Source organism: Acomys minous (assembly GCF_964271855.1).
Source record: "Acomys minous genome assembly, chromosome: 3".
Lineage (NCBI taxonomy): Eukaryota > Metazoa > Chordata > Mammalia > Rodentia > Muridae > Acomys > Acomys minous.
Genome location: NC_140485.1, coordinates 22,116,062 through 22,142,296, shown reverse-complemented (window position 1 = coordinate 22,142,296; position 26,235 = coordinate 22,116,062). Strand labels below are relative to the sequence as shown.

At 37.9% G+C, this 26,235-nt stretch overlaps 1 protein-coding gene across 3 annotated transcripts in view; it reads right to left on the bottom strand.

Annotated features, from left to right (window-relative positions):
* Positions 1-26,235, bottom strand: part of TRPM7 (transient receptor potential cation channel subfamily M member 7) — an 89,174-nt gene that overhangs the window by 9,194 nt on the left and 53,745 nt on the right. Inside the window, exons 21-36 of one of the 3 annotated variants that reach the window (XM_084775255.1) lie at positions 24,772-25,050; positions 23,461-23,635; positions 22,728-22,854; positions 20,959-21,143; positions 18,917-19,049; positions 16,263-16,975; positions 14,508-14,575; positions 13,265-13,355; positions 8,534-8,604; positions 6,129-6,163; positions 4,166-4,191; positions 2,346-2,396; positions 2,202-2,267; positions 756-1,039; positions 570-652; positions 41-246 (exon numbers count right to left, since the gene is read on the bottom strand). In XM_084775255.1, coding sequence (XP_084631381.1) covers positions 41-246; positions 570-652; positions 756-1,039; positions 2,202-2,267; positions 2,346-2,396; positions 4,166-4,191; positions 6,129-6,163; positions 8,534-8,604; positions 13,265-13,355; positions 14,508-14,575; positions 16,263-16,975; positions 18,917-19,049; positions 20,959-21,143; positions 22,728-22,854; positions 23,461-23,635; positions 24,772-25,050 — 2,593 coding nt within the window. Of the gene's footprint in view, positions 1-40; positions 247-569; positions 653-755; positions 1,040-2,201; positions 2,268-2,345; positions 2,397-3,319; positions 3,369-4,165; positions 4,192-6,128; positions 6,164-8,533; positions 8,605-13,264; positions 13,356-14,507; positions 14,576-16,262; positions 16,976-18,916; positions 19,050-20,958; positions 21,144-22,727; positions 22,855-23,460; positions 23,636-24,771; positions 25,051-26,235 lie in introns of those variants that run through there. The other 2 variants (XM_084775256.1, XR_014777859.1) reach the window with 2 other exon arrangements.

Here is a 26,235-nt window from a genome sequence, read left to right as displayed (position 1 = left end):
ACAACTTCACCTTAGTAATTCAATTAGTAGTAAACTTTACCTTGTAAGTCAAGTACCAGTAACTCCCCTCTGGTATATTCATAGGTCCAGTGGCTGAAGGCTAACATGATCTCCTCCAGAGTGTTTGTTGGAATAATTTCATCACCATTATTATTGTTGTATTTTCTAAATTCTCCAGTCATGCACTCTTCTACAGCAAACCACTGCCCTGCTGAATGGCAGTACAGCAGGAAAACCTCAAGAAACCTTATAAAGAGTCACAGACAACACCAGGCACTTTGTTAGTAAGATTCTAATCAATATGCAGCATGTATAATAAATACTCAGCTGGGCCTGGTGGTGCATGCCTGTAATCCCAGCACTGCCCAGGAGGCAGAGGCGCCTGGTCTACAAAGTGAGCCCAGAACAGCCAAGGTTACACAAAGAAACTCTGTGTCAAAAAACAAACAAAAAAGAAAAAAAAATAACAACAAAACAAAGAAAAATAACCCTCCCCAACATCAATAATGAGTGCCAAAAAATACTGCTATCTAAATAATACCAAGTCTACACCAAATGTAAAGATTTACCTTGGGGAATATGGTATGGATTTGGGTTTCATCTGGTTAAAGGCAAATGTGAGCTTTTGTGCTGCTCTCTGTTGTTGTATTTCCTGCAGAAGGGGAGAAATTACTTGATCAATATTTAAACTAAGATTTTATTTGGCTTATTCACTTTTAAAAACTCAGATCACAGCTTGCAGTCACGATACTTACTCTGAGACAGAGATGCAGAACTGTGTCTTCTTTATAAATGCTAGACCATGTGTTAACCACCTCAGGAAGAAAAGACTTAATGATGTAAAGATGCCCTGACTTCAGGATATCGTGTTCTGACCAGGTACACTGTACTTTGACTGCTCTTCGTAAGCCGCCTCCCATTTCCTCTTTACTTAAGAACTCAATTTTGGCACAGAGGCCTAGCTGAGACCAAGAAGACATGCTGTTATTCAGTATACTGGGAGAACTCTCCTCCAGACGATACACTGTGACAGGCTCACCTGCAACACAAATGAATAGTGTAAGATGAAATTATAACTTTGAAAATGACAAAGGAGAATAAGTATTTCTAAATATCTATGGTAAATATTAAGCAAGGAATAGAAGATAAAACAAAAGTTGCAATTTTATTTTTAAAAAATTGATAAAATGATAGAAATAAAAACATGCTTCTCACAGTAATAAAATGGCACAGTATTTGCATATATAACCACTACAAAAAAAATATGCTTCCTTGGGAGTGGATGCGGCTCACTGGATAAAAATGCTGTTGGGCAAACAAGAGGGAGGCCCTGCATCCAAACCACTAGAACCCATGTAAGAGGCAAGCACCTGGGCGCCTGCAACCCAGTGCTGTTTGGGACTCTGGGCTTTGCTAGAGCTTAGTTCCAGGCGCAGGGAGACTCTGCGTCAAAGAAATAAGACAGAGAGTGATAGATAATAACATCCAATGTTCTCCTCTGGTCTCTGTGTGCACACACCAGCACACCTTATGCATGCATATCACAGATTTATTTGAATAAATAAATTTAAAAACCAATTTAATATCACTGAACTCATGCTTAAAGATAAACATATTTCAAATTATAATACTTAAAAACAAACTGTGTGGGGAAGTACATATATACAAGAGCAGGTGGATGCCAGAAGGTAACTTTGCTATTATTATTCCTCACAAGCTGTCCACTTTATTTTTTGGCCTGGAACTCAGTGATTGATTAGGCTAGGCGGGCCGGCCAGAGTGCCCAGAAATGACAACACATACTGGCACACCTGGCTTCTTCACATGTGTTCTGGGAAATGAACTCATCTTCTCACTGACTGAATCATCTAAGGATAAAGTTTGAGGATAAACTTTTAGGAAGCAAGTACAACAATTCTGAGATAAACATAAGGCCAAAGATTAGAGGCATCTGTCCCACTCACCCAATGATGTCAACTTTCCTACACTTCCACTACCTGACAATGAGTCAAGGTTTTGAAATAGAACACAGAGTGGTTACTAGTGCGTCCCACCGTTTTACTATACCCTGCCCTCCTTGAAGGCTAACAGGCGCAAGAAGCTGTTATTTCTTCATAGGAACTCTTCTCATTCTGCCCTGACCATGCTCTAAGTTATGATTAGAGACGAATGATAGTTTCCGTGTTTGTTCTGGGATTTACCTCGTGGAGGCACAGGAACGAAGGGGATGCTCTGTGACAACCTCATCAGGTTATTTCTTTCCACAGCTGCACGGAAATGAGAGACAAATGATGAAATCTCTAATGATACAAATATCAGTAAATTCTGTTTTCAGTATCACTGACCTGAATAATAGTAATTTGTATCCATAACAGGCTTAAATGGAGAAGCAAGACCTAAAATTGTAAATAAATCAGACTGTTTAAAAAGCACTTGCACAGCATCAATTTATGCCTAGACATTCTCAAATAATAATCTTAAATTTCTTTCCTAACCTCTCCTAACTGGGGAAAAAAAAAGAAGATAACAGAAACCACTTTAACATGTCACATGACCCACTTCACTGTGCTCCACACGCCTGGGAAGAAGCACATGAGGCTCCACTCTTCACCTCTTAGCATAAATTGCATTTTCATACCTGCCAAAAAAAAAATTGTTCTGTTTCTTGCCCTTTGGATTTGGAGACAATAAATAACCATCTAACCATTTTAGGTGTTCTAATGTGAGAAGTGAGCTCTTGGGATGTAAGGATACCCCAGATCACCTTCTTCACATATAAACTTTATGTATTTATTTATTTTGAGGATTTTACTTTTAACCATAGACAGAAAAGATGAAAGAATACCAAATAGATCTGTGAGGTGCTAAGTTCTAGAATATGAGAAGGAATCTAATTTATTCTCACACAATAAAAGCCAACAGTTTTAATACTGTAATATTATAAAGATAGACTATATAAAGACACCTATACACACAGGTGCATCGTGAAGGCTACCCAGGAACTAAGACACCTGGTTGATAAAGGCTGAGGCTACCTCACTCAGGGGAAGAAATAGCAATCTGCAAGGCAGTGGATTTCTAGGAATACGTTTACAAGGTTATCTTTAGTGCTAAAAGTCCATGCTACATTGGAGAAACCCCAGGCAGTTTAGTACAAGTGACTAACACAATTAGAATAGTCTTTGGAGCTTTCTGAACATCACCCACTGACAGTCTACAATATCTAATTCCATGGGTCTGTGGCATCACACAGGTGATTCTACAGTGATCTGAATATGCAACCAAGATTGCAAATTAACGAGCAAGAGCTTAAGCATACCTGAAGGAGGTGAAGCTACAGAAGCAGGCAATATCAAATTGTGAAGAGCCTAATATGTCATGCAAAGAAAGGACACTGCATTTTACTGAATGACAATGGGAAAAAATGTAAAGCAGAGGAGTGGCAAGATAAAATCTTTTAGAAGAAACTATTTTGGTGGTAGAAGATAGACTAGCAGTAAATTACAGGCAGGAAGCCAGTATGGAATAACTACTCTGAACACCTACCTGGCAGGCAATAACTACTGAATATGAACTATGCACAAGCTATGACCCAGCAATTCCACCCCTAGGCATATAACCAATGGAAAGCAAATTTATGTTTACCAAACAACATGAACAAGAATGCCCATAGCAACAAAAAGCATAATGGTTACATACTGGAAGCTACTGAAATGCCCATCAAATAGAATGGATATTCAATATATTCCAACAAGGAAATACTATGAAATACTAATAATGCACAAAGTACACTAGTACAGTAATACTGATGAATCTCCTAAAAATTACATCTCTATGACTCCATTTATGTTGTACCACAAACTCACATAAAGTAAGCCACTGTGTTACTTATGATGGAGGCCACAGCAAGAGCCTGGCATATTAGCAGTAGTACTCTGCTTTAGGGTGCTAGTTAAGTGGGGAATGGTGACAGAAAAGTGGTCATCATAATTCACAGGGTGGCTCATGTTTTTACAAAACATCTATATTAAAGATGACGAAAGAGTTTTCCAATTACCTTGGCTTTTTAAAACTTGAAGTCTAAAATGTCTTGCCCATGATAATGTGGTAAATGCTTTAATTATGACCTTTAATTTTTAAAATTAAATCTACCACATAGACTCACCATTTAATGTTCCTCCTTCAGATGGCCTAAAGAAATATAAAAATAATATAAGCTATGTAACAATCATAGTTTTGACTATTATGTAACTTGTGATTTTATAAGGTTATCATAATTATTTAATGAAATATAATTAAAGGAATACAAATATTCATATCTGTGTACCTGAATACTTGCCCTTCTCCTTCATATGCAGACATGTATATATTTACATGCATCCAGGTTATAAACAACTTGTTATCTCTACTTTATGGCTACATAAATATCATTATTTTTGGTGCCAAGTTGATGGTAATTAGATCTCAATAGAATATTTTTATTTTATGGCTCAATATTTGTGGAGACTCATTCCAGTACTGTGACGATGTCAGAAGTTGATTTTCTGTAATTCTAGAAGTACTTCAACAGACTGATAGGACAAGGACTGAGACATCACTTTGCAAGATTCAATAACCAATCTATGTATTTATAACAAGTCTTGATTCCAAGTGGGAGTTAATCCCAAGGAATCCTGTGCATTTGAGACAGGAATAATAAAAAGTAAGTGGGATCCGACCATGCCGCCAGACTGAGGTCTCCCAATATACAAGCTCTGAGCCTCCTTTGGGACCCAAAGAACTAGATCCAAAAGATTCTGGAGCCAAAGAGCCGCCATGGTCTCTTCTCAATTCAATTCCTATATGCCAACTGGCCCCACAGGTCATCTCCACTTTAATAAGGTAAAGCTTTGGGGGGGGGAGGGGGTTGAAGCAGGGTCTCTCTGTGTATTCCTGGCTGTCCTGGACTCACTCTGTAGACCAGGCTGGCCTCGAACTCACAGCGATCCACCTGCCTCTGCCTCCCAAGTGCTGGGATTAAAGGCATGCACCACCATGCCGTCCGGTAAAGATTTTCTTTTAGCAACATTTTGATGCTGCTAGTGAGCCACTTTTTTCTCCATTACTTGATTCATTCTCCAGTGCCAAAAAAGAAAAGAGAAAATCAACTTCATATTCTGTGTCTATCTCCCAAGGCTTCGGTTATAAAGACACAGTTCTGGAAGCAGATTATATATAGGTAAGGCTTGCAAATGCCATTAGAGACTCACACAGAGCTGCCTATTTATGCCAATACCATTTACTTTCTTCTGTGTTCATACCTACTTCAGATTCACTGAAATACATATGGCTTGAAACTGGCCTTTTGTCCCCAGTAGTACTTATCAAAGACAATTACCCATGAGGCTGCTTTTGTTTACTCTTTTGGTTCTGGATTTGTTACATGATTTCAGTACGCAAGCTTTCTAACGTATACTATGTATTACTGCTCTAATCATCAAGGTATTTTCCACAAGCAGTTATAATGTTTGATTAGAATGATAGATAAGCTATATTAATATTAACCAAGCATTCCACACAGGTCTCTCAACAAATTTATTCAAGAGAAAGCTGAAATAATAAAAATTAAATTGTATAAATATATTGAAAGATTATCTTGAAGCTATTATAAATAAGTTCCTGTCTTGAAAAACAAAAACAAAAACAAAAAAGAAAAAAAGAAAATGCTAAAACAATTCTCTTTGAGTGCTCTACCTGCATGTACACCTGCAGGCTAGAAGAAGGCATCAGATCCTAGTATAGATGGCTGTGAGCCACCCTGTGGTTACCAGGAATTGAACTCTGGACCGCTGGACGATCAGACAGTGCTCTAAACTGATGAGCAAGCCCCAACAAATGTCTTTTTTATTGTTGTTTTTTAAGACAGGGTTTCTGTGTAGCCTTGGCTGTCTAGAACTCGCTCTGTAGACCAGGCTGGCTTCGAACTCACAGAGATCCACCTGCCTCTGCCTTCCAAGTGCAAGGATTAAAGGTATGTGCCACCACTACCCAGCCCACACAAATATCGTAAAAGGAGTATTAAAGAGGTAAGAAGACAAAGACAGTATTCATTAACTCAGATACTTTTCAGCCATTAAGAAAAGACTTACATTTCTCTGTTTGGTGGTCTATCTCGTAACCAATCCTTTAGTCAAAAACAAACAGAAAAACTTCAGTACAGATGAAGCAGTTCTCTACAATCAATGTTAACTATCTAACACTTGTTTCTTAATATGAGAACTTAAGTCCTTGTTTCATATAACAGGCAACCACGAATGCTAATAAGAAGGTTCAGGGATATTCTTTTCTTTTGGACGGGGTGGTCTGGCTTTTTTAGAAATTTAAATAATTTATTCAGATCACATCCCAGTTGTTATCCCCTCACTTGTATTTTCCTATTCCCCCCCCCCTTTCACCTACTCCACCACCATATGATCACAGCCTATCAGGTCTCATCCTGGTAGCCTGCTTCCCCTTCCTCTGAGTGTTACCAGGCCTCCCCACCAAGGGAAGTGGTCAAATAGGGGGCACCAGAGTTCATGTCAGAGTCAGTTCCTGTTCTCCAGAATGGGGGGATGTTATTTTCTAAAACAGTTGTATGTGTATCTTTCTGTGCCGCCATGTGGGTTATCTTCCTCTAGCCTATGTCTGGCTTTTATGTGGGTCCTCGTGATCAAAACCTGGGCCACACAGCACTTTACCTACTGATTCTCTCCCTAGCCTCCAAGATTTCTAATTCAGATTTTTGTTTCTCATGATAATAGCATTCTACAAGCATGTCTCTAATTTACAAATAACTCATGCTTTTTGCCAAAAGAATACCAAAGTATAAACAGAAAAATAAAAAACACACCAACGATGCAAATAAAACGATGAAAACACAAGCATTGAGACATTGCAGCCATTTCATATACCGGCTCATGTGGCTTCTATTCTGCAAACTTAGTAATCATGTTTCTAGACATACTTAACTTTCCTAGAATGGGATTTATACTTTATAAATTTGAATTTTTGTATTGTTTCATCAATTTAGAAGACCCCAACTTGTTTTCATTTCTTCAAACTCTCTTTCTCCTGGCTAATTAGATGTATTTTCTGAGTCTTTTTTCCCCTTTCCATCAAAATGTACTTTTATCTATGTTGCATTCTGGCCCTAGCTAGTAATTCTCTCTTTAGATTGCCTCACTTATTATCCAACAGAAAGCACTAGGTCTTTTTTCTTGACAAGATATTACTCTGTAGCCAGGTTGGTCTGGAATTTGCTATGTAGCAGGGCTGCCGTATACATGTTCCCTCTTTTCTCTATCCCAGGCACTAGGATTACAGGCATGTGCTCTATTTGTTCTACTTTTTAATTATTTTGGTTTTGTGAGACAGGTCTAAAGGTGTGGCCTGGCTGTTCTGGAACTTGTTCTGTAGACCAGGTTGACCCTGACTTCCCTGAGATCTACCTGCCTCTGCTTTCTGAGTGCTGGGATTAAAGCTGTCACCATGCATGGTGAGTCTTTTTCTTTTTTCCTTTTTTTTTTTTTTAATGTTATAGAGAAGTTTACTAAATAAGCATGGGGAGAGAAGGGAAGGGGGGAGGGGTACCCCAGAGACAGAGACAGGAAAAGAGCCTGAGTCTTTTTCTTATTTCTTATGTATTTTTCAAATTGCTGGTATTTTTGAATAGTTATCTTTTCCTTATCTAAAGTTTTATTTTTAATCACTTTAATCACAATATATTGTTTATAATCATAAAATAAGTAATTTATTATTTCTAATTATAAATGTAATTCTATTTTTAAATTGCTAGAGGGTGAACACTCACTGCAGTTAGAAAATCATTTTAATAGGACTTTGTTGCAATATTGTACAAATTGGAGTCAACATAGACCCCTAGACAGCAGTGCTGGTTACTGGGGAATTCTATTAACAAATTTCATATTCCTAATGAAACAACTTTTAAAAGAATAACATGAGATTTTGTTTTGTTTCTTGAAACAAGGTCTCACTACGTAATCCAGGCTGGCCTCAAAATTGAGATCTTCTGACACAACCTATAAATTATTCAGATTACAGTTCTGGGATTGTAGATGTGTAGCAAAGATGCTGTGCTTAATAACATGATCTTTAATAACACAGCTAACTGTGTTACTGTTATATTGACTATAATTATATAAATGCCAATGTTTAGATACTTATGTACCTTTACTTGAGCTATTTGTCTTGGCTCTCTTTCTGGTTTTAAGGAAAGTTTATAAAAGTCACACATTACCACAGGTGGCTTGAAATGAATTAATACAATTAGGTTCAATTCAATAGGTCTTGTTTTTCTTGTGTGTAAAATTTCTGTGTTTATGGCAGGAAGAGACTCTTCTTTAACTGCCACCAGGTACTAAGGTCAGTTTTCTAAGAAAAGATGTTTTTAAGGCTTTGTGTAATAGCCCATAAAAATATTAATTACCACCTTAGATATTTATGAGTGAGTGTATGTTCTTGTCAATATGCTACTTAATTGAAAAGTACAAACCGGTAACAAAGCTGCTTTAGAATCTACTTCTGGAGAGTCTTCTGTAGATGTTCTTCTACTACTGCCTTCTGCTACAAGAAATAAAAAAGACACAGTTGAGCAACTAAACTTGTGTTTTCCCCCAAGACAGGATTTCTCTGTCTTGCACTCACTCTGAAGACCAGGCTGGCCTCGAACTCAGAGATTCACCTGCCTCTGCCTCCCAAGTGCTGGGATTAAAGGCGTGCGCCACCACTGCCTGGCCGAGCAAATTTTAAAAAAATATTTACTAACAAAACAAAGTGTTGAGCTGGAGAGATGGCTCAGAGGTTAAGAGAACTGACTGCTCTTCCAAAGGTCTTGAGTCAATTGCCAGCAACCACATGGTGCCTCACAACCACCTATAATGAGATTGGTGCCCTCTTCTGGAGTGCAGTGTACATGCAGGCAGAACACTGTATACATAATAAATAAATCTTTAACAAAATGAGGGCTGGAGAGATGGCTCAGCGGTTAAGAACATTGACTACTCTTCCAGAGGTCATGAGTTCAATTCCCAGCAACCACATGGTGGCTCACAACCATCTATAATGTGATCTGATGCATACTGTATACATAATAAACAAATCTTAAAAACAAACAAACAAACAAACAAACAAAATGAAACAAAGTGTTCCTAGGTAGAATATAACCTTCATAAGATTTCTTCTCTCCAACAAGGCTGAACCCAAGAGTTGTAAGAGGCCTATAAACACCCATGCTATAAAAATTATTCTAAATAAATTACTCAATTTATTGTGAAAACCAGCAAGAAGCAAAACATATGTTAAAAACAAGTCAATCTGAGCAGGGAATGGTGGAGCAGACCTTTAATCCCAGCACCAAGGTTAGCTGTTTGTGAATCTTTCTGGGGGTGGGGGTGGCTAAGTCAGTGTATATACCATATAGCACCCGTGACTTTACATCAACACCAGCACAATGCACACTTTGGTGGGCCTTTTTTCTTTTTTAAATGGTTGAGTGGATTTTTGTTCTCAAATATGTGTCTCCTCTGAACCATCTCTCCAGCCCATGACTCTGGTATTATTAATATTAAATTTAAAAATATTTATTTTTATTTTATGTACATTGTATGTCTGTGGGTGTCAGATTTTGGAGTTACAGACAGTTGTGAGCTGCCATGTAGACGTTGGGAATTGAACCCGGTCCTCTTGGAGAACAGTCAGTGCTCCCAACTGCTGAGCCATCTCTCCAGCCCATATCATTAAATTTTTAAATTTAAATTCTATGGTTCATCTGGGCAAGGTGGCTCACGCCTTCAATCCCAGCACTCAGGAGGCAGAGGCAGGCAGATATCTGAGTTCGAGGCTAGCCTGGTTTACAGAGTGTGTTCCAGGATAGTCACAGCTACACAGAAACCCTGTCTTGAAAAACCAAAAGAAAAAAAAAAAAAGGAAAGAAAAGACTCTGTGGTTTGGAGTTACTATGGTTTTATATTAACTTATATAATAGCAAAGCTAGACAAACTATAGGTTGATACTGCTATTGCTCCTAATCTTTTCCTCTGATGATGATAATAATGAGTGTCATATTCTTCCTTCCACTGTTTCCCATCCCCCACAGGGTTTCTCTGTGTAGCCTTGGCTGTCCTTGACTCACTTTGTAGACCAGCCTGACTTTGAACTCACAGCGATCTGCCTGCCTCTGCCTCTAAGATTGCTGGGATTGCAGGTGTACGCCACCAACCCTGGCTATTCCTTCTACTCCTGATTTAAGATGATACCTTGTTGTTACAATCTTTTTTTTTTTAAACCCCAAATGAATTTTAAAGTATTTTAACAAAGGCCAAGAAATGTAAAATCTGGCCAGGCAGTGGTGGTGTACACCTTTAATACCAGCACTTGGGAGGGAGAGGCAGGCAGATCTCTGTGAGTTCAAGGCCAGCCTGGTCTATAAGAGTGAGCTCCAAAACAGCCAAGGCTACGCATAGAAACTCTGAACAAACAAACAAATGAAATTTAAAATCTCACAAAAAAAACAGTTCTATACAAATGTACAGGGTAGCCAGTTATGGTGCTACACACATTCAATTTCAGCACTAAAGAAGTTGAGGCATGGTGACTGCTTTGAGGAGTTCAATGCCCATAAGACCCTGTATCTCATAAAAGCAAAAATAGTTAAAAATAGTAGGTTGAAATATATTACAAAATGATGGTCAAAACTATTTCAATAACCTGCAAATGACAGAATATATGATATTCTGAGTATCTCAAATTTAATCAAGTATCAAAGAACTTAGGAGGCTGGTTTAACTACGTTTGTGAGGTGACTACACTGGTATATTGAGAACTAAGGCAGAAGTTGCAGCTGTTTGTATTTTATATTCTAGCTCAGGAAATATGGCCAGTAAAAGTCGTGACAGAAGTGATTATCAAGGAAAAGGTGAAGCTGTCAGATAGTGAAAAGGTAGGAAAGAGTGAAGGTGTATATATTTGTATGTATGCGTTCAATTACCTTACAGTGGGAAAAGTCTCCATTTAGTTATGCAAGCTAAGAGCTGGGCATGGTGGCATACACCTTTAATCTCAGCTCTTGGGAGACAGAGGCAGATGAACTGGTGTGAGTTTGAGGCCAGCCTGATTTAGATCTAGTTACATGACAACCAGGGCTACACAGAGGGACCTTGGCTCAAACAAAATTAAAAAGCAAAAAAACCAACCAACCAATCAAACAAATGAACAACAACAAAAAAGAAAACAAGCAAACTAAGAGATATGTCCTAAAAGTGAAAGAAAAGGATAGAGCAATATAATTGTGTTACTTTTAGAAGTAATATATATTGTCTTAAAATATTATGACAGTTTCACCTTTTCCTTGATAATCACTTGAGACTGGGTTTCTCTATGTAGTCTTAGCTGTCCTGAACTCAATTTGTAGACCAGGCTGGCCTCAAACTCACAGAGATCCATCTGCCTCTGCCTCCAGAGTGCTAGGGTTACATGTGTGTGCCACCATGCTTGGTGTCCCTCTATCACTTCTTTTTACTGGCTTTGTTTCCTGAACTAGAATATAAAGCACCAACAGCTACAACTTCTATCTTAGTTCCCAATATGATGAAATGAGAGTTGTGCTAAGTTTTTACAGATAAATTTTATTGTAATTAATTAAATTCATACATTACTAAGTAAGACTTATTCATGAACACATAGCTCAATCTTATCAAATGCCTTTTCTGCAGCTACTGATATGACATGATTTTTAGGCTTGAATCTGCTACTATCACCTACTGTATATGGCATAATTATGTTTTTGTTTGCCAAGCTAACCTGAATTTCTATAGTAGTATATTCTGTTGAATTCAATCTACTGAAACAGATTAAAAGAAGTGACAGTGAAGGAGACAAGGAAGCATTGTTTTTAAAAGGAAAACTTCATAATTATTAAACCTTTCAATTATAGACATTTATATAAAAACAAAGCCAGATATGATAGTGTGCACCTATAGTACCAGTAACTAAGGATGCTAAGGCAGGAGGACCAAAAGTTTGAGACCAGTCTGAGCTACGGTGAAGCCTAGTCTCAAAAAAGTAGACTGCCAAGCAAGGTGACACATCTGTAATCCAGCACTAGGAGGCTGAGATAGAAGAATAAGGGATCCAAGCCTACACAGGAAGTTTAAGGCCAATCTGGGAAACATGATTCTCTGTTTCAAACAAGAAAGAAGGAGAAAATACCTGATATGGGAATATCACTATGATAAAGAAAATGACTCAACTGGCCTGGAAGTCATAGGCATCACTTTGTCTCTGCCTCCCAAGTGACACTGTGATACAATGTAGTCATCCACCAAGTTCATGCTTAAGAACTGCACAATCACAGCTGTGTGTGGTGACACACGCCTGTAATCCCAGCACTCTGGAGGCAGAGGCAGACGGATCACTGTGAGTTCGAGGACAGCCTGGTCTACAAAGTGAGTCTAGGACAGTCAAGGATACACAGAGACATCTTGTCTCGAAAAACAAAAAACAAAAAACAAACAAACAAACAAAAAAAGAACTGCACAATTAGCCAGGCATGGTGGCACATGCCTTAAATCCCAGGACTCTGGAGGCAGAGGCAGGCGGATCTCTGTGAGTTTGAGGACAGTTCTGGTCTACAAACCAAGTCCAGGACAGCCTGTCCTACACTGAGAAACCCTGTCTCGGGGAAGAAAAAAAAAAAGAATTGCATAATCAAACTTTAAAAAAAAATTTCCGACACTCTTACATTTTACTAAATTACTATTTTGTATTAGTCTGTATTTGTAGCTTTCCATGGCTGCATGTGACCTGCAAGCCATAAAATGGGCATATCAGCTAAAGTCAGACTGAAAAAAAATAGTGGTTCCATGTGGGGTTGGACTGAGAGGTGGCAATTCTTCAAAATATATTTTAATTTCAATAGAATTTTACCAAGTTAAAACTAGAAAAAAATCTGTTTAACAACTGATACAATCTGTAAATGTTAAAATTAGATTTAAAAGATTCTTAGATTTCATCTTTTCTTTTCTAATTATATATATCATGTCATATATATCATATTCATACATACCTGACTATAAAGATTATATTACTCATTTCCAAGATTACACTAACTATTACTGACAAGGATTTTCTGTCTCGCATACCATTCATCACCAAGATGCTTGGCAAATCTACCCTTAAAGCTTAGTATGTTTGCTAACAGAATTCACAACGAGGCCAAAACACTCACCTTGCCCCGAGTGAAGGGAAGCAGAAGTCTTGTGACACTCACTATATTCAGCAGCACCCACATGTTTCAAAGTGTCTTCAGGACTATCATTCTGTAAGGTTGTATGAACACATAAAAGCAACTGAGTTTCAAACCACTGTTCTGAGTAGGAATTCTTTTGATCTATCTAACTCAATATGCTTTATTCTACTTGAGCATTAACAAGTATGTAACAGAGATCTGGTTACTTTGGTGTGAATCTCAAAAAACTACTTGAAACTACCTACTCATCTGAATGAATCGTTTTTTATACTAATATAAATTCTCAAGATGTTTGGGAAAATACAAAAAGGTGGAGAAAAAACTGAAACCAAAATCATTACTTTATAAAGGAAAAAGTAGGTGCCACTGTGGCTTACTATGTACTACAGAATCTACTTAGTATCTGTTCAACATTTTAGCACAATACTTTAATGAGAATGCATGTCATTATAAATACAAATGTTGTCATCAATATTAAACTGCATCTGACTTGCCTTTTACATGTAGGGTAGCATACCACATGCTTGATAGCTATTAAACAGTTAACTTTGGATCATATGAGGAGTAATGTCTACCTTTTCAGTTATTATATCCTTGGCTATATCTTTAGGGAAAAAAATCTTGTTTTACTATATCTGTCATTTGACTATTTCTAAAATCTAAGTTTTTTGAGGGACAGAGTAGTTAAGGCATTTTAAGGCACTCACAGTGTAGCTAGGTATATCATTGTTTTTGAGGTATAGAGTAACTACAGGCAATTTATGACAGTAACAGAAATACAAACTACTTTTTGGGCAAGAAATACATCTTTTCCCCCCAATTGTTCCATATACTCATTAAGCATTAGTAAATGTTCATTTAATATTCCACATATGTACATTTTATATATAGATTTTAAACTTCTAGATTCCAAGTTCTTTGAGAGCTAACATCATGTTCTAACAAACTTTGGGTCCTAGAAGAAAAGGTAAGCTTGGTAAATAGTCCACAGAAAATAAAGAAGGAAACACATTTTTTAAAAGAAGAGTGCTAAGCATTTTATTTTCGTTAACAAAAATGTAAGCTACTTAAAACTTTTTCATGTTTCTCCTCTTTGAAAACATAACTGCTTCAAGTATCTGGGGTAATCATACTGGTTGACGACGTCTGCTAACCTTGTTTTTATTTAAAAAAGTTTAATTTTATTTAGAAGAAATGATCTCAAAAGAGAAATTACACTTACTGGAAACAGTTCTTTTATTTTATTTGATGATTCTTTAAGCCTCTGTAAATCCATACTATCTCTGTGTCCTTAACAGGGGAAAAGGAGAAAAAAGGAGATGAAGTACAATCTTAGAAACACATGATTTATGTTGCTCTTTCAAGTAGTTTTCAGGCTCTGCAAATATTCCTTCTGCTTGTTTTTTAATTTTTATTTTTTTCTTTTTCTCCTCTGTGTGGCCTGGGCTGTCCTGGATTCACTTTGTAGCCCAGGCTGGCCTCGAACTCAAAGAGATCTACCTGCCTCTGCCTCCTGAGTGCTGGGATTAAAGGTGTATGCCACCAGGCCTGGCTTGCTGGCTCCCTTTTGCTCTTTTTATAAGTCATACTGAAAACAGATACCAGGAAGGTGTACAACAGGAACAATAAGACCTCCTGTTGGAAGCCTCACAAATGACGTAAGTAAACCTTAGAATTAAAAAGGGCATTTTTACACTTAATAATGAAATATAAAGTAGACTGAGCTGGCGTACACCTGTAATATGGAGGTGGAGGCAGGAGCAACAAGAGTTCAAGCAAGCTTAAGGGAAACTTGGACTTCCTAAGATTGGGACAGATTTAATGTAGGAAATGTTATTTAATTCTCCAAATAAGCTAACAGTAAACAACAGTATGTTCGGTACCTAGATAACATGCCATGTTGACCTTAATATGAATATTTTACATGGTCTTATTAACATAGTCTCCAGACAATCAGCACAGTATCCACAAATTTGTAGGTTAGAGAAGTTAGAAAAACAGTTAAAGACAAGAATCAGAAAACCAATGGAAGAAATCAGGCATAGAAAGGCAAAAGGCTTTGGGCAGACTTTGGAATAGTATGAATATTACTACAAAAGAGCAGGATATTTCAGAAAGTTTTGTAAATACTTTAATACTCTAACAGAAATAACTAAAACACTATTTCTCCAAATCACAGAACTCAGCTAGCCCAATGACACTTTCTCCTTTCAGTTATTTATTTTCCTCTATGTGGCACTCGGTCAGCACTTAAATATGCTTAGGCTTATATTATCATGGAACACAAGATAATAATACCAGTACTGAAGAAGCTGAGGCAGGAGAATTCTAAGTTCAATGACAACTTTTGTTGTATAGCAAGACCCTGCCTTAAAAACAAAAACTCCACCAAAATACAAAAAACAAAAACCCACAAAGAAAAAAAAATAAAACATCTTAAGCACAAAAAACAGTGTAGTTCCAACTCTTCTTCCTCCCATCACTAAGCTTTTCAGGCAGTTATCCAACCACTGCTTTGGTTGCACTCTCTCCTCTCTGACATTTTATTTCCCTATGGTCTAGCTCGTCTATACAATAGTCTGTCTCCGCATATGCCTGCCGGCCAGAAGGGGACACCAGATCTCACTATAGATGGGTGTGCGTCACCTTGTGGGCGCTGGGAATTGAACTCAGGAGCTTTGGAAGGGCAGCCAGTGCTCTTAACCTCTGAGCCATCTCTCTAGCCCCATGTTTTTATATTTTATTTTAATGTTTTTTCAAGATAGAGTTTACAGGATGTCCTGGAATCATTCTGTAGACCAGGTTGGCCTCACCGAGAACTAACTGGCTGCCTATGTCTCCTTAGTACTGGGATTAAAGGCGTGCTCCAACAATGGCAGGTTATAGTAAATTTTATTCATTAGCTAATTATTTTCTTAGGTAGTGTTTCTGATGTGAAAAACAGTACTAACGTGCAGAAAGAGTTTGCTAAACTCACCCACAAATGCTCCAAATTCTATGTTATCCCCTTCTGCAGCTTTATAGAAAGCAGGTTCTGGATCTTTGGCTGTGGATTCCGAGTGGCTCTTGCAACTTGGCTGGGATGGGGTACTCACAGAGAATTTGGTTGGTGGGGATGACATATGTGGTGAACTATTAGGTGAACTGCCTAATTTTTGATTTTTATTAAATGTCTTTAAAACTTCTACCCCATGTCGTCTCTGTCGTAATTCTGGGGGAGAAACAGCACTTGGGAATAAGGCACCACAGGAGGAACCAGCCTCTGGAATGTTGAATTCTTTTTTCTGGGGTATCACAGGCAAATCTTGACCAAACAGATTATATTGGGGGTCTTTTTCATCTTTCATAAAAATGTTACAAAGAAAAGGATTATTACTTTCTCGATCACCTTGAGGAAGAGAGGAACTCAGTGTATTTACAACACTATGCTTTTTCCACATAGGTCTTACAGGAACATCATCAATAAGATTCTGAGCCAAGTGTTTGGAAATACTCAATTCTCGTGTGATCTCATTGTGCACTTTGCTAGCTTCTGAAGCTTTCTGGGCTGTAAGTGTTTTTAAAGTATCTACTGTCAGGGCTGAGAGATCTTGCAGATGACCAATTTGAGAATCTAACGACTGTAATGATCTTTTTATGTAGTTGACACGATCTCCAACTTCTTTAATCTGAATGCACATCTGCTCCACTCTGTAGGGAAATAAAAAGGGCATTTTACTTTTAAATATTAAGACAATGTAGATGGGACAGGAAGATGGCTCAGCGAAAGCAGAGTTCGAGCTCAGGAACCCACATAGGCACATAAGGAGAGAACATCTCTGCAAGCCTATCTTCTAGTGTCTACATGCAGTCACAGCTTACATGGCTCCCACATGTTATACATACACAGGCCTAATAATTTTTAAAAAATACTATAGGTTATTTTTATAGTCTAAATGAATGATAGGCGTAAGAGAATTTTACCCTTTAAACAAATAAACTGCAAAAATAAAGTATGGTTACGAGGTTTTACAAATCATGCCTTGTCTTTCAGAAGGGTGCAGTGAGAATGCTACCATAATTAAAACACAAATGTTTCTGTTTTGTTTTGGAGATAGGGTTTCTCTGTGTAACCCTGGCTGTCCTGGAACTTGCTCTGTAAACCAGGATGCCCTCATTTATAGCACTCAAAAGATCCACCTAGCTCTGCCTTTGAGTGCTGGGATTAAAGGTATTCCCCACCACCACACAAAGTTTAAAAACACATTTTACTGCCAGGTACAGCAGCATATGCCTGTAATCCCAAGACTCAGGGAGGCAGAGGCAGGTGGAGCTCTGAGTTCAAGGCCAGCCTGGTCTATAAAGCAAGTCCAGGACAGCCAAGGCCACTCAAGAGAAACCCTGTCTTAAAAAAAACCAAAAACCAACCAACCACCCAAGCCATGTTTTGTTCCACAGCCTAGTTCAGTCTACTCCTCACAAAATGTATGTACAACTACATATACAAAGGATTGCCATAAGTGTCACAAACACCACATGCTTCTAATAGGAAGCAAAAACAATGTAAAGAAAAAAAGCTTGCCAGGTGTGGTGGTGCACGCCTTTAATCCCAGCACTCATGAGGCAGAGGTAGACGGATCGCTGTGAGTTCGAGGCCAGCCTGGTCCACAAAGCAAGTCCAGGACAGCCAAGGGTACACAGAGAAACCCTGTCTCGAAAAACCAAACCAAAACAACAACAAAAGTTTTAAAACAGTAATGACAGCTTCCCCCTCCTCCCCTTCTTGAATAGTTAAGAACATCTACTCGTCTCTTCTTTGCAAACTACAGACCAAAAAAAAAAAAAAAAAAAAAAAGAGTGCTGAGTACCAGAGACAGAGGTACATTTCCCTATTAAGTGTGAGGCCTGACCTTGACCCCCAGCACTACTAAGAATACAGTAAGGAATGGACAGCGAGTGCATTCTCCACAGTTGTGTGCAGAGTGGGGACTGACTCTGACATGAACTCTCATGCCTCCTATTTGACCACTTTCTCTTGGTGATGAGGCCTAGTGGCAGACAGAGAAACGGGAAGCAGGCTACCGAGATGAGACCTGATAGGCTGTGATCATATGGTGGGGAAGGAGGTCCCCTTCTGTCACAGACCTAGGGGAGAACAGGGTGAAAGAGGGATGGAGGGGGGAATGGGAAGATACAAGTGAGGGGATAACAACTGGGATGTAATCTGAATAAATTATTTAAATAAACAAATACTTTTAAAAAAGTGTACAGTAAGGGGTTATACAGGTAGTCCAATGGTTAGATCATTTGCTGGTCTTTTAGAGGACCAAGGGTTTGAATTTCATCACCATCACAGTGGCTCAGAACTGTCTGTCATTCCAGGTACAGGGGATCTAATACCTCTTCTGACCCCCATAAGAAACATGCAAACACATGGTGCATACACACATATTTAGGCAAACATTCATACATATAAAATTAAAATTAAAAATATATTTATGAAAAGTAAAGTAAGAACTTGCAGTAAGAGTTCTACTGGGTTATGTGTAGCAAATGTAAAGAACTCGTCTGTTTTCTAAATGTGTTTAATATGAAACTTTTTACAGGATTCACTCTAATATATAATCAATAATAATTAAAGAGCATACATACCTTTCAAAAGTGACACGGATTCTCTCTTCACTGCCAGAATGGAATTTGTCATCTTTCTCGTCAAAATACATTTCAACACACTGCTCTTCAAAGTCATGGAGTTTCTTTTGATCTTCCTCTGTTAAGAAAAGTTCTAAGGAGAAGAAGCCCAGAAAGAAATCAGAACACAAAACAATGAAGGCTACCCAACAGGCTTCAAACTTCAGGATTCCCTCCCTCCCTGCCCCCACCTCTTCTCCTTCTCCCTCTCTCCTCTCTCATAGTTTTGCTTAATAGACTGTCTCTCAACAAAGTCCTGGCTAGTCTAGAACTCACTATGTAGACCAAACTGGCCTGGAACTCATAGCTTTCGTTTGCCCCTGCCTCCCAGTGCTGAGATTAAAGGTATATACCACCATACCTCCCGAATTTTAGGTATTTTCTTATATTTTCCCCTTTCTTACTATGCCTCTCCTATTTCTCTCTTAGCTCTACTGTCACATATCTTATCAGAGAAATAAAACTATGAAAATTTAAGCACAACTGACATGGTGATTTACCCCAAGTTATATTAAGATGTACTAAATTTGTTTGTTTATATAATGTTAAGGATTGCTTCTAGAACAGGTAAAACAGCTTATATTACCATTTAAACAACAAAAAACACTGAAATACTATTCCTCAAAAGACGTTAAATTTTAAGTTGACTTTTATGTATCATATTGCTTTGTTTTTGTTTAAATGATCAATAATTTATTCTGAGGCCAAATATGAATTACTACGGCCACAAAACAAAGAGATTTAGGTTACCCAAATTCCAATTTCAAACATGAAAGCAGTTTCATTACGTTTCTATGTTGCCGTGGTGGTGCACACCTTTAAGCCCAGCACTTGGGAGGCAGAGGCAGGCGGATCGCTGTGAGTTCAAGGCAACACAAACCCTGTCTTGAAAAAAACAAAAAACATCTCAACTGTAAACCTCAGATGTGATCTGATGGCAGCCTTTTGACTGGTAGAAAACTAGGGTGTTAAAGTCAAAACATTAAAAAAAAAATTTCGTCAGGATGTTTAGGTCCAACATAGGGTGGGAAGTGGGGGCAGGGTATGGGGCTACAAGCTATTTATAAACTGTAATTAGGCTCTGAACTTGCACCATTTTAAACTCTCCATGGTCACTGACATTTTAACCAGTCAGCCAGTCAGCCTTTGCAGACACAGCTTCTTTCCTGAAATTCTCACTCACAGTTCCCTGTTGTTGAAACACCACATTTTGTGCATGTAGGAAGGGGGTCATATTATTAAATATTCTACTATAAATTCCCACATAGCGAGGATGGCTTATTCATAGTTATCTGATATAGATGTGGCTGAATAGTGGGCAGGAAAGCAGATCCTGGTCCAAATAGGACTTTATGTCTCTATAGCTGCCATAACACTTACATGTGACATGTAAGAGGAATACTAGACTTAAAATAACCAAGAACACTGTTTGGCTTAATAAAGTGAAAGTAGCAGCTAAGGGAAGTAGGAATTTTCCCCCAAGGTGGGGTTTGTCTTGTAGTCCTTGTTGTCCTGGACGCTCTCTGCAGACCGGGTGGGCCTCAAACTCACAGATCTGCCTGCCTCTGCCTCCTAACTGCGGAAGTAGGCATCTTAAACAACCGAAGTATTCTTGACAGACATCATCATACCCTTTAACTAGACTGATATATTTTCCCTGTGTCTAGTTATTTGTACCTTATGAGACATTTGATGTTTGAAGCACCTGTAATAATCTATTATCTTTTAATAATTCTAGTCTGTCTGTTGTCGCTTAATGCTGACCCTGCCAACTTGATGTCACAGCTACCGCTTTATGTGCGTAACCTAACCCTGATAAGGATGATCTTCAGCATCCGAGTTCCCACTGTTCTTATTGGCAGATACTCAAGTTGTACCTACAAGTTATTTTAGCTTAGGCAAACTTTACGTTTTCACAATAATTAAAAAAAAAAATCAATAGATAGCCTTTAGTATAGTATCAAGAAACAAGAAGAAAAATTTCCTTAATTTATGTTACTTACTTGGCCCATCAGAAGTCTTATCCTTCTTTCTTCTTTTACATACACAGCAAAACAGTGAAACTATATGGCTAAGAATGATAAGTGGAGGAGGCAGAACTGGTTTTTCATGATAAGCCATAATAAAATGATAACGCTGATACTTCCATACAATATTGGAAATTGCCTTCACTTGTAAATATACATTACTAGAATAATGAACAAAAACAAAGCCAACAATTATATCCTGCACATACATGCCACATATGCACCAAAAATTAAGTTTAGTCCGAGCTACAAAAAGACACCCAAACTTATCAATTAGAAATCAAACCTAGATTCTTTTATATATAATCAAAATGGCACTATTAAGAAACATAATACAGCAGGAAGTTAGGCTCACAGTCTGAATTTGACTTAAAGCTAAACTGCCCTAGAAGTATATATTCTTAACTGTTCTAAACATTTAGAGAGAAAAATTACATCCTAATTGAACAGTTTAATATATTGGCTTGAAATATGGCCTAGGTCATAAAGAATGACATTGTAATTAAGAACTGATGAATATGAAGTTTTGCTTTAAAAAAATTTTAAAGTGGGCCAGATGGTGGCGCACACCTTTAATCCCACCACTCTGGAGGCAGAAGCAAGCAAATCTTTGTGAGTTTGAGACCAGCCTGGTGACAAAGCAAGTTCCAGGACAACCAGGGCTACACAGTGAAACTGGGTCTTTAAAAAACAAAACAAAAACAAACAAACAAACAGAAAGGAAAAAACCCTAAAACTGTAAGATTATTCTAAGAACCACAATTTATATACTCATAAAAAATGACATATGAATGTTACCTAAATATCACCTATAATTATAGATGAGTCTTGTGTTTTTCTGTAATTCCCTAGCAACCTAGGAAAAATTTCTAATAAAGATTAAACATTTTAAAACATTTCTTTCTTTATGAGTGTCATGTAGACGTATACGCATAGAAGTCTCTTTACCATGGAGGTTCTGAGAAATCAAACTCAAGTCATCAGACTTGTCAATAAGCACCTTTACCAACTTATCTCACCAGTCTGTGTTTTTTTGTTTCCCAAAAGGTTGTATTTATAAACAAACAGAGACAGGCAGACCACACAGGCTCCCTGGCTAGGCAGCTCAGCCAGACTGACAACCTCCAGGTTTAGTGAGGGCGAGACAGAGCACCGGCTGCTCTTTCACAGAGCTTCACTCCCAGCACCTACATGGAAGCTCACAGCAATCTGGAACTCCAGGTCCAAGGGATCTGACACTATTTTTTTTCCCCTCCAAGACACGGATTCTTTATGCTATCTTGGCTGTCCTGGACTCGCTTTGTACACCAAGCTGGCCTCAAACTCACAGCGACCCAGCTGCCTCTGCCTCCCAAGTGCTGGGATTAAGGTGTGCGCCACACTGCCTGGCCGGGATCTGACACTTTCTACTGGCCATCGTCAGTACTATGCGAAACAAACATGCAGGCAAAAACACCCAGACACAAAAATTTTTTAAAAAACATGCAGTATCTATCTCCTGCCTCCATTTAACACCCACACCCACATGAATGAACACATACATACAACACACACAGAAACATGGATATTTTATGTTGAAAATAAAACCTAACATTTACAATTCCTTTGATTTCAAAAAAATCATTTATTTATAATTTTTCAAAGATAATTTAATACTTAAGTCTCAACAAAAACATTTTAAAACTGAGAATCTCATTCAAAATGAGAACTATAGCAAATAAACATTAAGTAAATAAAATTCTTACTTGAAAAATGCGATAAGGAGATTAACCATAATGATATACTGTACAAAGAGGTAGACTGCTTGAAGAAATGGAGTCAACCATGTCCCAGGACCACAAATTGTCTGGAGAATGGAATCATTTGCACACACTTTGGGAAGAGAGAAAATAATTTTAAACATAATAGATCTGTGTTCAAGGTTTTTTGTCTTAACAGAAAATGCTGAGCACATGGAAATCTGATTTAGAGTTTAAAAGAAAAGGATCTTTAGTAGGTGGCTATTGGGGCTCTGCCTTACAAGGACTCTGACACTGAGGCCTGTGAGGCCTTCTGTTCTGCCACACCACTGCACACAAGCAAAGGTATTACAGGTAATATCTATCCATAGGCAGATTTAGACTGAGGCTAAAGGCAGATAAGACCCCTGGATACAGTGAAATTATAACATTTATATAAGAAAAATATCTGAATCTTCAAAACTACACAAGAGATTCATAGTAGGCCCTATGAAGTTACAGACTTCAATTTATGCCCAAGTAGGACTAAAAATGCATTTTAAATATAAAATGGCTAAATGGCTAAAGTTGAGGATTCCAGTTTTGTTCCCAGCACCCACGTTAGGTAGCTTAGAACCACCTGTATGACCCCAGCTTCAGGTGGATGCCAGCTTCTGGGCATCCGCACTTAGATATACTCACGCACAGACATACAAAATACACATGATTAAAAACTGATTTTGCAACCATAAATTCTTACCATCAATTTCATATGCATAAACTTCACCAAAAATCATCCAGTATGGATGAAAAACTATATCTTTAGCAAGAGACCAAGATGGTGCTTCATGCGGATAAAGTATTGCCTTTCTGGGAACACCAAAACTAAGTAACACAAGAGCCATTATCACTACAATGTAGAACATATTGGCCACCTGTTTTAAAAAAAAAAAAAAAAAAAAGGAAATTGTTAAGATACAAGAGAATTTAATACCTACAACAAATTTCATCCTAAAAAAGCGTTTCAAATGTTCTAATAGATAAGTAGATAAGTTTCCATTTGTTGCTGACAATAGCATTCAGAAAAATGTTATCATTGCAGAAACCTTATGAAGAAGATAGTATTTAAAAAAAAAACAGTAAAACTAAGCAAGTCACGGGCATGTTTCCTTGTCTCTGCAACAGACTCTATCAGTAGTCCAAACTACAGCCTATCTCTGACAAAATAAGATAAATCCAAAACTACAGTTGCCTAGGCGAAATTGGAGACTTAATTCCAGTAAATGACATTTCCCCCCCCCCCCCCAAGACAGGGTCTCTCTGTGTAGCCCTGGCTGTCCTGGACTCACTTTGTAGACCAGGCTGGTGTTGATCTCACAGAGATCTGCCTGCCTCTACCTCCAAGTGCTGGGATTAAAGGTGTCACCACACCCAGCTGTAAATGACAATTCTTAAAGCTTGTCAAGTAGCAATGGAAATGTAGACTTTCCTCTACCTGGCCTCATATATCTGTACTTTGACCACTTCTAGAAGTCAGACATGTGTACCACCATGCAAATCTTCAAATGAAGGAAATGAAAGGCCTTTGTGAGTACAGCAAAGAGGCCAAGAATACATGAGGTAAAGCTTAAAAGGAAGAATGGAGATGTAACCTTGGGAGGAAGCAAGATAAGGCTGCCAGGATTTTTATTATTTCTTACAGCTCAATCTGTAATTATCTCAAAACTAAAGGGAAAGGGTAAAAGCAAAAAGATAGGAAGAGAAAGAAACAGAGGGCACAAAGGAGAGAGTGAAAGAGGGAGAGAAGGGAAGAAAACAAGATTAGTGTCAGTGAGAGCCCCTGCCTACAAAGAATAAGATGGTGACAGAAGATATCCAATGTCACCTGTCCACGACATGAGTGGAAATACATCCTGACACAAACATACAAAAATGAAATAACCTTAAGGGTCAGAGTATGAGCTAATAAACATGAACTAACAGAAATGTGTGGGTCCAGGTAAAGTTATATTAAAATATTTTGTGACACTTAAAAAACAATTTATGAATATTAGCAGACATTTCAACTCACCATTTTTCCAATCATCATTACATAAGGTCCTGCCTGTTGATTTACAGCTAGAAAATCCAGCAAACGCACATACCAAAATATTATATTTAGACAGTAAATCAATCTTCCAGCTACAAAAACATGATTATCATATGCATTCATAAAGTTCCATTTTGCTCCAAATCTAAGTCCAAATCCAATGAAGAAAGAAATTATGGCAATTGTGTCACTGACATTGAAGTAGTCACTAAACCACACTTTAATCTTCTGGCTGATTTTCCCAGCTTCAGACATAAAGACCTAAAGGTTTAAGAAGGGGGGGAAAAAAGTTAAATCAAATCCTTCCTAATAAATCATATATAGGATCTGAACATCCTAGAAATAATTTCAGTCATGTTTTTAAGATTTAGTTGTTTATTATTTACACAATATTCTGCCCACATGTGCACATGTGTGCCTGCCAACCAGAAGAGGGCACCAGATCTCATTATAGATGATTGTAAACTACCATGTGGTTGCTGGGAATTGAACTCAGGACTTTTGGTTGGAAGAACAGCCAGTGAGTGCTCTTAACCTCTGAGCCATCTCTCCAGCTCCTTTTAGTTATATTTTAATGTTTCAAAGTATCTGGGATCTTGTCTTGCATCTGAAGGTGCATTTGATAATAAAACAGTAAAATCACAGATAAGACTCCTTACAAGCAGGTATGGTGTGGCAAGTAACTTTAATCCCAGCACTTAAGGGGCAGAGATAGGCAGAACTGGCGTCCAGTGCTATACTGTGAGAGCCCGTCATAAAAAACAAACAAACAAGCCCCCCCTCCCCACAAACAAAAGACTGACTTGCTCAGCTCAGCAAAGTGATAAACTAGGAGGCTGGAATATGAAATGCTTTTGAAATGTTTTACTTCAAGTCAAAGCAGTATTGATTAAAATAGCAGTACATTCTAAAGACGCCTTATTTGCAGAAAACAATGATTTAAATAAATGGCTGTACATATTATTACAGCTCTATACATATAAGGTACAGCTCTAACTTATTAAAAATATCTACTACCCCTTTTAAGTAATATATTCACAGCTACAACATAGGAGTATTTCCCAATAGTAAAGCCTGCTTTTGCTTCTCTCTGAGGCATTTTCCCTTCCTACTAAAGACAGATACAATTAATACCATTCTCATAAATACATGAAAAAACTGTTATGGATACACTATCATTTAACTAATTTCATCAGCTATATTGACAAAGTATGATTTCAAAAACACATGGACTGCAGCCATTAGCTGTTTTAATAAGCTCCTGCAGTAGCTAAATAGGAGGGAAGTACTATGCCTAATTACTTCTTCAATTTCATGTATTCTCTACATGTAAAGCAGAGACTTCAAATAACTCAGTGTTACAAGTATATAGCTACTAGTTTAAATAGGAAATATTGGGGCATACACATAGTACATATTCATATAGGCAGGCAAAACATTCACAAC